A 13223-nucleotide genomic window follows, 5' to 3' on the forward strand; every position below is an offset into this window, starting at 1 on the left:
ACGAGCTCTGTGATGTTATTAAGTCAGTCTCTAAGTCTCAGTTTCTCTGTCAGTCAAATACTGGCATAACCCCTACTTCATAGAATTGTTTTGAGCATTTAGTAAAAGGATCATGTGACAGTACTTTATGAAATAATTTAATTGTCAATAAAATTGGATAAAAGAGATATGGTCAAAATCGGGAAAATGGCATAATGTAGTGTTTGTTCATCAAGTTAATATTAGGACTTCATGAACCTCAAAAGTTTAATTTTTATAGTAAGGAAGTATGGTGGATGGTTAACTTTGGAATTTAGTACTCTAAAAAAACTTTAAAAACAGCTTTTTAAATGTTTAAGGGAGATAATATATAATATACCTAGTTTGTTTTTATGGAAAAAAAAAATATTGGCTTACTAAATAATGTCTGGCCATTAATTTGATGCCAAGAAAAAAACAGTTTATTTTTCAACCTTTGGATTTTAAACCTAGTGGGTGTAGAGTGTCAAAATAGAAGGACAGTCCTATGTCACTGTCCTTGCTGACAGGGAAAAATCCTTAACCCCAGAGCTGATTATCTCTGCTACTGTCATTCTCACTTCTAATCAGTATTTCATTGGTGATATACAAATGGCTTGTTCCTCAAGAAACAACATTCTATCCCAGCACTCAACTTACCACATAAGTTTTTTTACACAGCCAAGCCCTTCAAATTTCTGATTATACCAATTCAGAATCCATCTCTGAGTGGTCAGGCCCATTTACTCCCAATGAACCAATCATTCATTCATTCTGTACCCTTTTGTAGATTTGTAAACTTAATTCTTGTATTCTTGGTTTGGTAATTTTATGTTGTAATTCTCAGAATGCCAGTTCTGTCACTGAAGTATAAATACCTTAATATTGGGATTTTGTTTTCTGATACTTAGCAGCATTGCAGTGGTGTGTTGATTATAGTAAGTGTTATGAATTCAACCCTGAAGTTCTTTGAGGGCTGGTTCCTTTTTAGACTGAAAGGACCAAGAGTGAAAACTGGAAGGGGCCTGAGTTAAAAGTCTGAAGGCCTTAAGAGTCAGATTCTGCCACTTTTCCTTGGACAAATGGTTTCATTTCTTGGAGCCTTGGTTTCTTCATTTGTTAAACAGAAAGAAGAATATGTACCTCCCTAAGTTTTTATGGAGTAATGAATATGTAGATGCTTTTTGTCCATACTGAAGAAAAATTACCCCCATTATGTAATAATCACATGTACTTGAACAATGAAGAGATCTGGCATTTACCTCTTAATCAGTTTAACAAAATGTAACATTGCTGAGACAACTCACATAATGTGCCTTCCTCCACATGTAATGCGATAAGCCAAAAGTATAACCTGAATTTATCAAGCTTCTTAGACCTGATTGCTAGTTTACAGGAAATACAGGAGGCAAAGGAACAAGATAAAAGACATGTCATAAGAAACAAGTTCAGAATGTGGCATATTGTCGAGGAAAACTGCATTGTGGGAATCCCCTGGCAGCCCAGTGGTGAGTCCTCTGCTCTCATTGCAGAGGGCGAACATTCAGTCCTTAGTTCAGTTGGGGAACTAAGATCCTACAAGCTGGGTGGTGTAGCCAAAACAACAACAACAAAAAAAAACACCACTGCACTGGATTCTTCAAAGATGATGAAAAAGAGAAGGGAGTGATAATAATTGTTGATGCTGGGTGAGTATTGAGAGTTTATTGTACTACTTTTGTATATGTATGAAATTTCCCATAATGAAAGATACAACTAGTGGAGGGGACGGGGGTTTAAAAGATACAAAAGAGCGAGGATGAAAAGGCATTATACACTGGGAGAAAATGTTTGCAAATCATATATCCAACACAGAATTTGTATCTAGGCTAGATAATTCTTAAAACTCAGCAATAATAAATAGATCCAATTAGAATATGGGCAAAGGACATGAACAGGTATTTTACCAAAGTATAGATTGGCAAGTGAAAAGATACTCAACATCATTAGCCACTAGGGAATTGCAAGGTAAAAATCTGTACAGCTATCAGAAGAGCTTTTAAATATTTTAATGCCAAATGCTGGCAAGGATGCAAAGGAACTGAATCTATTACATTGCCAGGAATGAGAAATAGTACAGCCACCATGGGGAATAATTTGGCAGTTTCTTATAAAACCAAACATGAGTTTACCATATGACCCAGTATTTGCACTCCGAGCATTCATCTCAAAAAAATGAAAACTCCTGTTACACACACACACAAGCCTGTATGTGATTGTTAAAAGCAGTTTTACTAGTAAGAGTAATTTGTAATAACTCATCAAATATCCTTCAACAGGTGGTTAAAAGAAACTGCAATATATCTATACCATGGAATACTTATTACTCTGCAGTAAAATTGAATGACCTATTGATATCTGCAGTGACTCAAGTGTATTCCAAGAGAAATATGCTGAGTGAAAAAATCCAATCTCAAAAGGTCGTATACTGTATGGTCACATTTATATAATACTCTAAAATAACAAAAAAGTATAGGGATGAAAGAAACCAGATTAGTGGTTGCCAGAGGTTGGGGATGGAGGGACAGAGCAACAGAAGAGGGAGGGGTTGCCTTTAGAGAGGTCTTGGTGTTGGAAACATTGTGTATCTGAATTGTGATGGTGGTTCCACAAATCTACACGTGATAAAATAACAAGTACACACACACATTGTACCAATGTCAGTTTCCTGATTTTTATCTTAAATTATAATTATGTAAGATGTACCCATTGGTGGAAACTAGTTGAAGGTTATTATTATCTTTGCAATTCCTGTGAATCTGTAACTTCATACTAAAAAGCAAATCCAAACAGCCATACCAAATACAGTGTGTGAAACTGACTTGGAAAAACAATTAATGAAGTCTATATTTTAGGACAGTTGGAAATTTGAAAATGACTGATAACAGATGATATTAGGGAATTTTTGTTAATTTTCCTACCTGTAATGACAGTATTGTTAGTGTCAAGATTCTTATTAAAGGATACATATAGAAGTATTTGGAATGAGTATTTTGATGTTTACAACTTTAAAAATATGCTTTTCAGTATGCATAGAGAGAGAAGGCAAACGTTGTTTAGTTACTCAGTAATGTCTGACTCTTGTGACTTCATGGGCTATGGAGACCTACCTGGATCCTTTGTCCGTTGAATTCTCTAGGCAACAATACTAGAGCGGATTGCTATTTCCTTCTCCAGGGGATATTTTGGACTCAAGATCTGATCCTGTCCCCTGCAGTGGCAGGCAGATTCTTTACTGCTAAGCCACCAGGAAAGTCCAACGCAAAGAGAGTGAAGTGTTATTTGTTGAGTACAGGCATTCACTGTACCATTCTCTGTACGTTTGATATTTCCAAAATAAAACATTTGGGTCAAAATGATCAGGGCCTTCTACAGATGGATACTCTGTAGCTTCAGGCTCCCAGCTGCGCGCCTCACTTCAGTGCTCTTGCCAGGCATAGGAATGCCCCTTGCCCTGAGGTTCAGGGTCCCTAGTCCACCTGCACTCTTCCTCTAAGCTTGTTCTTCCATCCCTGATCCGTAGCGAAATTGGACACCCAACGAGAAGACAGTACCTCCGAGATTCCTAGAGAGGCTGGTCTGGCGACTTGGGGAGCCGGAAGCCCATCCCCAGGCACTTCCTGTCCGGTCATTGTTCTCGTGCCGGTAGGCGCCGGGGTCCAGGCCACCCGCCTTCTCGCCTTCTGCTTCAGAGCTCGCGAACTCCGGCCGTGCTTCTGCTCCGCGCACGGTGAGCGGGGGTGGCGTAGCCCGGGCGCGAACGTCGGGGGCGCGGGAGGGTCCATTCCAGGGGTATGCCCCCGTCGTCCTCCCTTCAGGGATCCCAACACTGTCTGTCTGTCCCGGGGCGGCTCCGCGCCCCGCCACTTCGGAAATCCGCTGTTGCCTACCTACCGGGGGCCTAGCCCCGGGGTAGGTTGGACACGAACCGCCCCAGGGGCCCGGCTTATACCAGGATCTGGGCTGTGTGGCGTCTGGAGGTGGAGGAGATGGGTTGCCACGATTGAAAATAGGGAAAGGACGTTGAAAGAAAGCCCATGATAGGAGACTGTGCTGTCTAGGGCTGGAGGCCAGTTAGAATATCAGCAGTCTGATATCAATGCCCAAAGTAGGCAATCTTGTGTATACACGGGTGAAACGAGTATTAAGGACCTTCCTTTCTGATAAAATTCAACTAGTCATGGAAAGAAGAATTCTCCAGAATTAAGATTTGTTGCAGGACTGAAATATTGCACTACTCAAGAGATGCAGTGTATGGAATAAGTTGCCAGTAAGTTAAAGCAGAATAAAGTATATGATCACTTCAGTAGTAGCAAGAGAGAACTTAATGAAATTTAGCACTTTTCTCCTAATAAGACATCTAAAAGGAAATAGGAAAATTTCAGTTTCTCCATAATCAGCTATAATGGTAGATTAATACTCACAGATTAAGAACAAAAAAATCTGTTGGCTTGGCTGTGATACTGGGGAACTGTTAGTTCATGGTGATATGATTTGTTTCAGTCCTTTTAGAAAGCAGTTTGACAATATATGTCACCTATAAAATCCTTTGGTTAGTAATCCCTCTATTCTAAAGGAATAATTCAGCAGCAGAAAAAACTATTTGCATGAAAAGAATCTTAAGAATTATGTTAAGAAAATAAACTGAAAACAAGGTTCTTTTACTAAAGCAGTGATTAATAAATAGGGGCTGGTTTAGTAAACTATAATATTATGGTGGTGGTGGTTTAGTCGCTAAGTCGTGTCCGACTCTTTGCGGCCCCATTGACTGCAGCCCACCAGGCTCCTCTGTCCATGGGATTTTCCAGGCAAGAATACTGGAGTGGATTGCCATTTCCTTCTCCAGCAGATCTTCCCAACCCAGGAATCAAACCCAGGTCTCCTGCAGTGCAGACAGATTCTTTACCGACTGAGCTATGAGGGAAGTCCTATAATATTATAGGTATTATATAATGTATAGTATTTATATTGTTTTTAAATTACGTATATTATAATACTTAGAGTACCATGCCAGAAGGAGGTGGCATTGTATGTACTTAACATTAAAACATCTACCATCTTAAGAGTGCTGTTTTGTCTCACAGTTGAAAGAAATAGAAAAATATAAAAATCAAAGGAAGAGGACCTTAAAACCACCTGTGATTACATCACCCAGAGATAACCTCTCCTAACATGTTGGTGTCTAGTGCTAAGTTGCTTAGCAGTAAGTCGTGTCCAACTCTTTACGACCCCATGGACTATAGCCCACCAGGCTCCTCTGTCCATGGGATTCTCCAGGCAAAAATACTGGAATGGATTGTTGTGCCCTTCTCCAGGGGATCTTCCTGACCCAGGGATTGAACCTGCATCTTTTATGTCTCCTGCATTGTCAGGCAGCTTCTTTACCACTAGTACTACCTAGGAAGCACAGTTGGTGTCTAGACTGCCAGTCTTTTTCTTGAGAGTCTTTTGTTCATACTGTTGTTCTTGGTGCTTAAAACAAACAAAACAAAAAACTTTGTATTGTAATTACCCTTCTTAAAAAAAAAAAACCCATGGCGATAATTGTGAAAATATGCATTCCCTAAATTAAAAAGTTCAAGTCATAATTGTCAGTATGGTTGGAGGTTTTCCGTCAAAATAAATATTTTAAATTCTTCAGGATACAGTGATTATCTCCCTGGAGATGAGCAAGGGGTAATTTTTTTTAATCATTTTCTGTATTTTTTAAGTTTTTACAATTAAATTATATTAACTGTATAATCAGGGAAAATCAATAAACATTACATAAAAGTGTTTGTAATGTGATCATTATGGAGATAAATTGCTTATTTACAGTCCAACTCCTTCCATCCTGTTGAGGAATAGAGCAAGCCCTGTGCTGTAGTGGCTGCTGCCTGGACGCTGGTAACCTGTGGTCTTATGGCATCAAGGCAAACCTCTGCTCTACTAACAGTGTTTTCTGATTTCCCAGTAGATACTACTCATCATGTCCCTGGGAGGAAACTCAGGAAGAAGCTTTTGAAACTTAAAGATTAGATGGGGCTTGACTTCTGCTGGGCAACCCCCAGCCATAGGAATTCTGCTGAGCAGAGACGATGACCACAGAATTGAGAGAGGCTGTGGCCCTGGTTCACTGGGGCCCAGTGACAGTGAAAAAAGAGGAAGAAGAGGAGGAAGGCTTTGTGGGCCAGGCATCCAGCCAACAAGTGCACTCTGAAAACATCAAAGTCTGGGCTCCTGGGGAAGCTCCTCAGACATGCCTCCCTGTGTCAGAACAGGAGGAAAAGGTAAGCAGTGGTGGGGGAGGAGAGAGGGAGGATGGTCCTAAAGATTGCACATGATTTCAGGAGGGACCCTGTCCTTCCGCTTCCACACCTAGAGTCTTGTTTCCTGGTGAGGGCTCTGGCCTTTAGTCTTTTGCAATTTAATTGAAACATACTATTCTATTGACGTTGACATTCAGTACTTTCTATAAACCAGTGCTTCTCAAACTGTGCTACAGTTTGCAATTAGCTGGGGAGTTTTTTATGAAATCATGATACCTATGTCATATCTCATGTAAGTTAAATCAGAATCTCTGGGGAGGTGGGCCCCAGATCTCTGTATTAAAAAAAAAAAAAAGCTCTTCCAGTGAGTCCAGGCATGATTTGATAACTCTTACTTGTACTTCTCAAACTAATATGCGTAAGAATCACCAGGGGTTGGGGTCAGGGGATATGAGGTCTTGTCAAAATGCAGATTCTGATTCAGGAGATCTGGGGTATTGGTCAGAGACTCTGCAGTTTTCACATGCTCCCAGTGATGGTGATTCTGCTTGTCCACAGACCACAATTTGAGTCGTGAGGCTGTATGTTTTCAAACCTACACCTCACCACGACTAGCCGTATGAGGGCAGAGGTACCCCAAAGACTCTCTGTAATAATATGACCAGAACCTTGCTTCTTTGATTTTTAGGCTTTAGGAAGATCTACCCTGAAAAATCTCCCCATGTCTTGTCATGCACTCACTGACAAGTTAGGTTTGAGCAGTGAGATGAAATCAAAGTGATAGGGGAAAAGGTAGCAGACTTGCTTCTCTGCCTAACTCACCTTGGGGATTAGGGAAGACTCTCTGGCTTCTTTTTCCCTTTTTTTTTAATATTTGGTGTTTTTCTTTCTTCCTTTCTTTTTTTATGGCCTTGAAGAATAGGTGCTTATGTTCTCATCCTCAAAGTTATGATCATACCACCTTCCACCGACAGTCTCCTTTATAAACCCACCTGTGCCTGCTTGTTTCTAGGGTCAGAACATGTTATGGGACATGGCTGTAGTCCTGAAACCAACACAAGAGGCACCTGCTGCTTCAGCCCCAGGCAGCTCTTCATTACCTGGGACTCTGGCCAAGAGCGAGCTACTGGACACTCATGGGAACATGGCCTATCTAGGTGAGGTCAATTCTCTGATTCAGAATCTGACTGTTGAGGTTTCTCAAAATCTTTTCAGAGGCTGCTGGTGTGGTCTCTTAGCCTGAGCAACAGAGAGTACTGAGGTGTTGAAGGTGTCAGGGAGAGCTGGGCAGAGGAATACTGAAAGATGCCTTGCATTTGTCATAGGAAATGGCTTGTTTTGCACACAGTTTCAAGACACCACACCAGGCAAACACAGGTAAACTCCAAATTTAGTTTTTAAAAAAATAATTGTACATATTTATTTATTTTTGGCTGTGCTGGGTCTTCTTGCTGCAAAGGCAGTGGCTTCTCTGTTGCAGATCACACTCTAGGGAGCGTAGGCTTTGATAGTTGTGTAGTTGTGGCGCACAGGCTTAGTTGGTCCTCAGCAAATGGGATCTTCCCAGATCAGGGGATCAAACATGTGTCACCTACTTGGCAGGCAGATTCTTTACCACTGAGCCACCAGGGAAGTTCTCCAAATTTAACTTTTGATCACATTTATTGTTCAGCAAGTTTCATATCTATGCACACATGTAGACACATGTCCTCTCCCTATGCTTCGTGTTTGTTGTAGCTTGGTGAGCCTGCAAGAGAAGCTAACTAAGATAAGAAGGGTTACCTTTTGTGGTGGTTTTTTGAGGTGTTCCATTTTCATAGGTCTTTGTGGACTTTCTAGAGGATTTTGAACACTTGTGTCAGCCATGATGATGTCCAAAGTCAGTCATGATGGCTGACTTACCACCTGGTTCTCCAGGCTGGGACTCAGGATATACCTGGCTAGCAGTGGTGGAAGCTTGTGAAGTAGGGACATGTAACTGGGTCAAGTGTGTGGTCACCATAAGTCCTGTGTTGTGGAAGCAGTCCCTGCATGCCTGCCAAGGCCCCTCTGGCACTGACATGCTATGAGTCTGCCTGGCCAGGGCTGTGGCTGAATATTCTGAACCCTCTCTCCTCCCTAGCCAGTTCCTCAAGCATTTGCAAACCAAGTCCCTTTCTTAAACCAGTGTTTTGGGGAAGGTTAGGACGGCCACCTTTCATATTCCTGTGTCTTCTTTAATTCCCCAAACTCTCAGTAACTTCTGTTTCCCATCTTTGCCTTCTGTTCCAGTCCTTCTGGCACATTCCCCTTATATCACTTCTTTTCTGTTTCCCTGGTTTATCAGACATTCATGGTCTGAACTCCCAACAGCTGCACCCATCCACTAGGAATGGCCACTGTTTTCTATTTTTCTTTTTTTTGGCTGTGCTGGGTCTTTGTTGTAGCAAGTGGGCTGTGGGCTTTCACTAGTTGTGGTGCACCAGCTTCTCATTGTGGTGCAGGGGCTTTTCTTGTTGCAGAGTATGGGCTCAGTGGTTGCCTCAAGGGCTTCTCTACTTGCAGCATTCAGGCTCTCTAGTTGTAGTGTGCAGTCTTAATTGCCCTGTGGCATGTGAGATCTTAGTTTACCAACCAGGGATTGAACTTATGTCCTTTGCATTGGAAGACTGAGTCTTAACCACTGGACCACCAGGCAAGACCAGACAAGTATTTTCTTTCCCTGCTTTTCCCAGCCAGGACTCACCTTTCTGCCAGCAATTTCTGTTGTTACAGGTAATGGCGAGAACACTGACTTCTAGCCATTGAGAGGGGAATCCCAGTGTAGTTGCTGCCATATCTCTGAGAACTCTTTGACTTTGAGCAAGTCCATTCTTTTTCTGAACCTCCATTTTCTGAACTGGGGTCTGTTCATTCAGTAAATACAAGATTTGTTGAGGTCCTGCTTCCTGTGTGCCCAGCTGTGTAACAGGTGCTGGACATATAGCAGTGAGTGAAAACAGCCTTGCACTTTTTTAGCTCCCATACAAGTGAAGGGAAATACTTTCATCTTGATAATAAAATTGTATAGTATACATGAAAGTACTTTGGAAATTTTGATGTGAATGTCTGAGAGTTTTATTTACAGTTTGGTGTGTACTCATTAAAATTGAATTTATTAAGGTTTATACATTAAAATAAATTTTTTTTAAAATTTTTTAGCCATACCACACAGCGTGTGGGATCTTAGTTCCCTGACCAGGGATCAAACCCTTGCACCCTCCATTGGAAGTGCAGAGTATTAACCCCTGGACTGCCAGGGAAGTACTTAAAGTGTATATATTTAAAACAAGTTTTTAAACTTTTCAGTATAACTTGTTTTTATTTCCTTTGTACATCTGGAAACATTCAGAAGATGGGGCTTCCATGGTGGTTCACTGGTAAAGAATCCGTCTGCCAGTGCAGGAGACACAGGTTCGATCTCTGATCCAGAAAGATAACTATTGAGCCTGTGCTCTAGATCCCGGGAGCTGCAGCTACTGAGTCTGTGCACCCTAGAGCCCATGCTCCGAAATAAGACAAGCCATGGCAATGAGAAACCTGAGCATCACAACTGGAGAGTAGCCCCCACTCGCCACAACTAGAGAAAAGCCCAAACAGGAACGAAGACCCAGCACAGCCAAAAATAAATAAAAATATTTAAAAAAAAAAAAGGGCAAAAAATGGAGGGGGGGTATTCCCTGGTGGTCCAGTGGTTAGAACTCCCCACTTCCACTGCTGAAGGCCCAGGTTCGATCACTGGTCAAGGAACTAAGATCCCAAAAGCCATGTGATGTGGCCAAAAAACCAGGAAAGGAAGTGTGAAGAGGTAGTAGGGGAAAGAGGTAACAAGGAGAAAGTAAGATAAGAAGGAATAAGAGCAGTTTTAAACTACAGGGAGAAAAATGGAGTAGAGTTTTTTAAAAAATCAGAACAGTAGAAATAGATATAACCAAAAAAAGATTAGCTTTTCAGGGTTTTCTGTTGTTGTCAAAGTCGGGGCTTTGTTGTATCCAGGGCTCAGCCATTCTCTTTCTCTGACACTGCCCTTCCTGAGTGACTGTGCTGGAGTTTCATTACCATGGTTGCATTACCATGGTCTTAGCCAGCAACCAAACTGGACTGTCCCCTTGCCCAATATTGCTCTGTGCCTTAAACATCCCCATGCCACCCACTCCCTTCTTGGTTGGAGAGTTGCCCTGGTCTGTGCCAGTAGGGTGTCTGGATGCTCGATTCCCCTGTGCAGTTGCTCATGACCTGCAGCTTACAGCTGAATTCAATATACTTCCCCATCTTTATGAATTGACCATCCTATTCTTTTTCTAGATCATAAAAATCTGAAACTTACATTTTCTGTTTTTGTTTGTTTGTTTGTTTCAGGTGCTGAAACCAAAAATCCACAGTTATTGGTTCCAAAAATTGAAATATGTGATGAAGCAGAAAAATCCTTCATCGTTTCAGGAAGAATCCAGAAAGTTGACCCGCAAGGACCCAAGTTAGGAGAAGCCTGTGAAAATAGGAACATGTTAAAGAGGCAAAGAATAAAGAGGGAGCAGAAAGATTTTGGACAGGTGACAGTGAAGGACTGTCACCTCCCTGAAAACCTCAAAGAAGAGGAAGACCAGAAGTGTCCCAAATCTGAGGAGCGATACACCCTCAGTTCTGGCTCTGTTAAAAATCAGAAAAGCCAGCCTGGGCAGAAACCTTTTACATGTGGCGTGTGTGGGAAAGGCTTTAGCCAGAGCGCAAATCTCGTGGTGCATCAGCGAATCCACACTGGGGAGAAACCCTTTGAATGTCACCAGTGTGGGAAGGCCTTCATTCAGAGTGCAAACCTTGTTGTGCATCAGCGAATCCATACTGGACAGAAACCCTATGTTTGTTCAAAGTGTGGGAAAGCCTTCACCCAGAGTTCAAACCTGACTGTACATCAAAAAATCCACTCCTTAGAGAAAACCTTTAAGTGCAACGAATGTGAGAAAGCCTTCAGTTACAGCTCACAGCTTGCCCGGCACCAGAAAGTCCACATCACTGAAAAATGCTATGAATGTAACGAGTGTGGGAAAACGTTTACTCGGAGCTCCAACCTCATTGTTCACCAGAGAATCCATACCGGGGAGAAGCCATTCGCCTGTAATGACTGTGGCAAAGCCTTCACCCAGAGCGCCAATCTTATTGTGCATCAGCGAAGCCATACTGGGGAGAAGCCATATGAGTGCAAAGAGTGTGGAAAAGCCTTCAGTTGTTTTTCACACCTCATCGTGCACCAGAGAATTCATACCGCAGAGAAACCTTATGACTGCAGCGAGTGTGGGAAGGCCTTCAGTCAGCTCTCTTGCCTTATCGTGCACCAGAGAATTCATAGCGGGGACCTTCCATACGTGTGCAATGAATGTGGGAAGGCCTTCACGTGCAGCTCGTACCTGCTTATTCATCAGAGGATCCATAACGGGGAGAAGCCATACACATGCAATGAGTGTGGCAAGTCCTTCCGGCAGAGGTCGAGCCTCACGGTGCACCAGAGAACCCACACGGGGGAGAAGCCCTATGAGTGTGCCAAGTGCGGTGCAGCCTTCATCTCCAACTCGCACCTCATGCGCCACCACAGAACCCACCTCGTGGAAAGCACATAGAGGGCAAGGGAGACCTCCAGGTGCCGATCCAAACCTCCCGCTCCCCAAGTCGGATAGACACCTCTTGGCTGTTTCCTCCTCGGCAAAAATGAAGCCTGCCCTGTCCTACAAAGTTACGGTTTTGGACTTGCCTGGTGGTCCAGTGGGTAAGACTCAGCTTCCAATGCAGGGAGCACGGGTTTGATCCCTGGTTGGGGAAGTTCCATATGCTCTGCAGCCAAAAAAAAGAAAAAAAGCAACAGTTTTCAGGAGTGCAGCACAAAACACAAGGCAGACATTTCAGAGGCTAATTTAAAGAAAATGAAAACGAAGGCCTCAAGGCAAGGATTTTATGTTTAATAGTACTCCAAGTGATCATATTGTTTGAAGTGGGATGTGGCCTTCTTAGAAACGGGTCATACAGAGCTCCGTGATAAAGATCCTTCTGGGGAAAAGGATTTTTCACTTAATTTTGTTTTTGAAAACTCTGGTAATTTTCCTGGGCAACATGCAGGTTACTGGTGTGTCTGACTGATGGAATTCGGGAGCTTTGAACCTTGTGTTGTAGTATTTTGGGTTTAAGCAGTGACTCATGAAGGAAACCACTTGGGGTAGCAATTCACCAACAACTCTCACCTATGAACATGATAAGTTTTCCATTCCCTGGGTAATTTTTTTTTTTTAATTAAACAAAAAACTGTCTGCCATTCCTTAAATGGATGGAAGTAGGAAACTGTTGTTTCCCTCATGGTCTGCACCTCATGACAGTTGGAATGGTAAAGCTCTGGAGACTGCTAATGAGTCTCTTCTGATCATTTCCCAGCCTGCATGGCAGTCACTTGAGGATTGATGGAGACTGCACGGCAGAGCCACCAAGACTACTGGGCTGTGTTCCTTTGAGAAGATCAACAAGTCTTCTAATAACAACCCTGGTTACCATTGCATTCTATTTGAGTGAGACTGCTGCTAACAGACCCCTTCCCAGATAAGAGAAGTCACAGAATAAAGCTGGAGGCATGCCCGCTTTGTCTGTTCTCATTCCACCCAGGCCAGCCAGAGGGCTCAGTTTGGGTGTCATTGTCACTTTCTGAATGATCTGGTCATTAGAAGAAATATTGGAGCCCTTGTAATTCTGAGAGGACCCAAGAGGAAAATGAACAGAGAGGGAGGGGGCAGAGTGGAATTCCTAAGGTCTTAATTTGTTTTTTTTTAGAAATTCAGAGGTATTGGCATATGAAAACTTGTAGGAGGAGGAAGAAACTGGCTGAGGTAAGATACCTTTGTTACCATTTGAGCCTTTATTCCTGGAAAAACAATTTCTACAACTATG

General features: G+C 42.4%; 1 protein-coding gene across 2 annotated transcripts; it reads left to right on the forward strand.

Moving 5' to 3' along the window:
* Nucleotides 1-333: 333 nt before the first annotated feature.
* On the forward strand, nt 334-12915 carry ZNF35 (zinc finger protein 35). Of its 2 annotated transcripts, none has more exons than XM_044933947.2 (4): nt 334-3766; nt 5990-6305; nt 7297-7441; nt 10662-12915. In XM_044933947.2, exons 2-4 carry the CDS (start codon nt 6114-6116, stop codon nt 11912-11914), a joined length of 1590 nt encoding a protein of 529 aa, XP_044789882.2. In that variant the 5' UTR covers nt 334-3766; nt 5990-6113; the 3' UTR covers nt 11915-12915. The 2 variants fall into 2 exon arrangements, with proteins under 2 accessions (XP_044789882.2, XP_006070748.2); XM_006070686.4 differs by having other exon boundaries at nt 5993-6305.
* Nucleotides 12916-13223: the final 308 nt, after the last annotated feature.

This window comes from Bubalus bubalis, chromosome 21, assembly GCF_019923935.1.
Source record: "Bubalus bubalis isolate 160015118507 breed Murrah chromosome 21, NDDB_SH_1, whole genome shotgun sequence".
NCBI lineage: Eukaryota > Metazoa > Chordata > Mammalia > Artiodactyla > Bovidae > Bubalus > Bubalus bubalis.

Excerpts from the sequence above, each read along its gene's own strand:
- ZNF35 (XM_044933947.2), top strand. The coding sequence starts at position 6,114 with ATGACCACAGAATTGAGAGAGGCTGTGGCCCTGGTTCACTGGGGCCCA. Across the intron at positions 6,306-7,296 it reads TGTCAGAACAGGAGGAAAAG|GGTCAGAACATGTTATGGGA; the intron begins GTAAGCAGTGGT and ends GCTTGTTTCTAG. Across the intron at positions 7,442-10,661 it reads TGGGAACATGGCCTATCTAG|GTGCTGAAACCAAAAATCCA; the intron begins GTGAGGTCAATT and ends TGTTTGTTTCAG.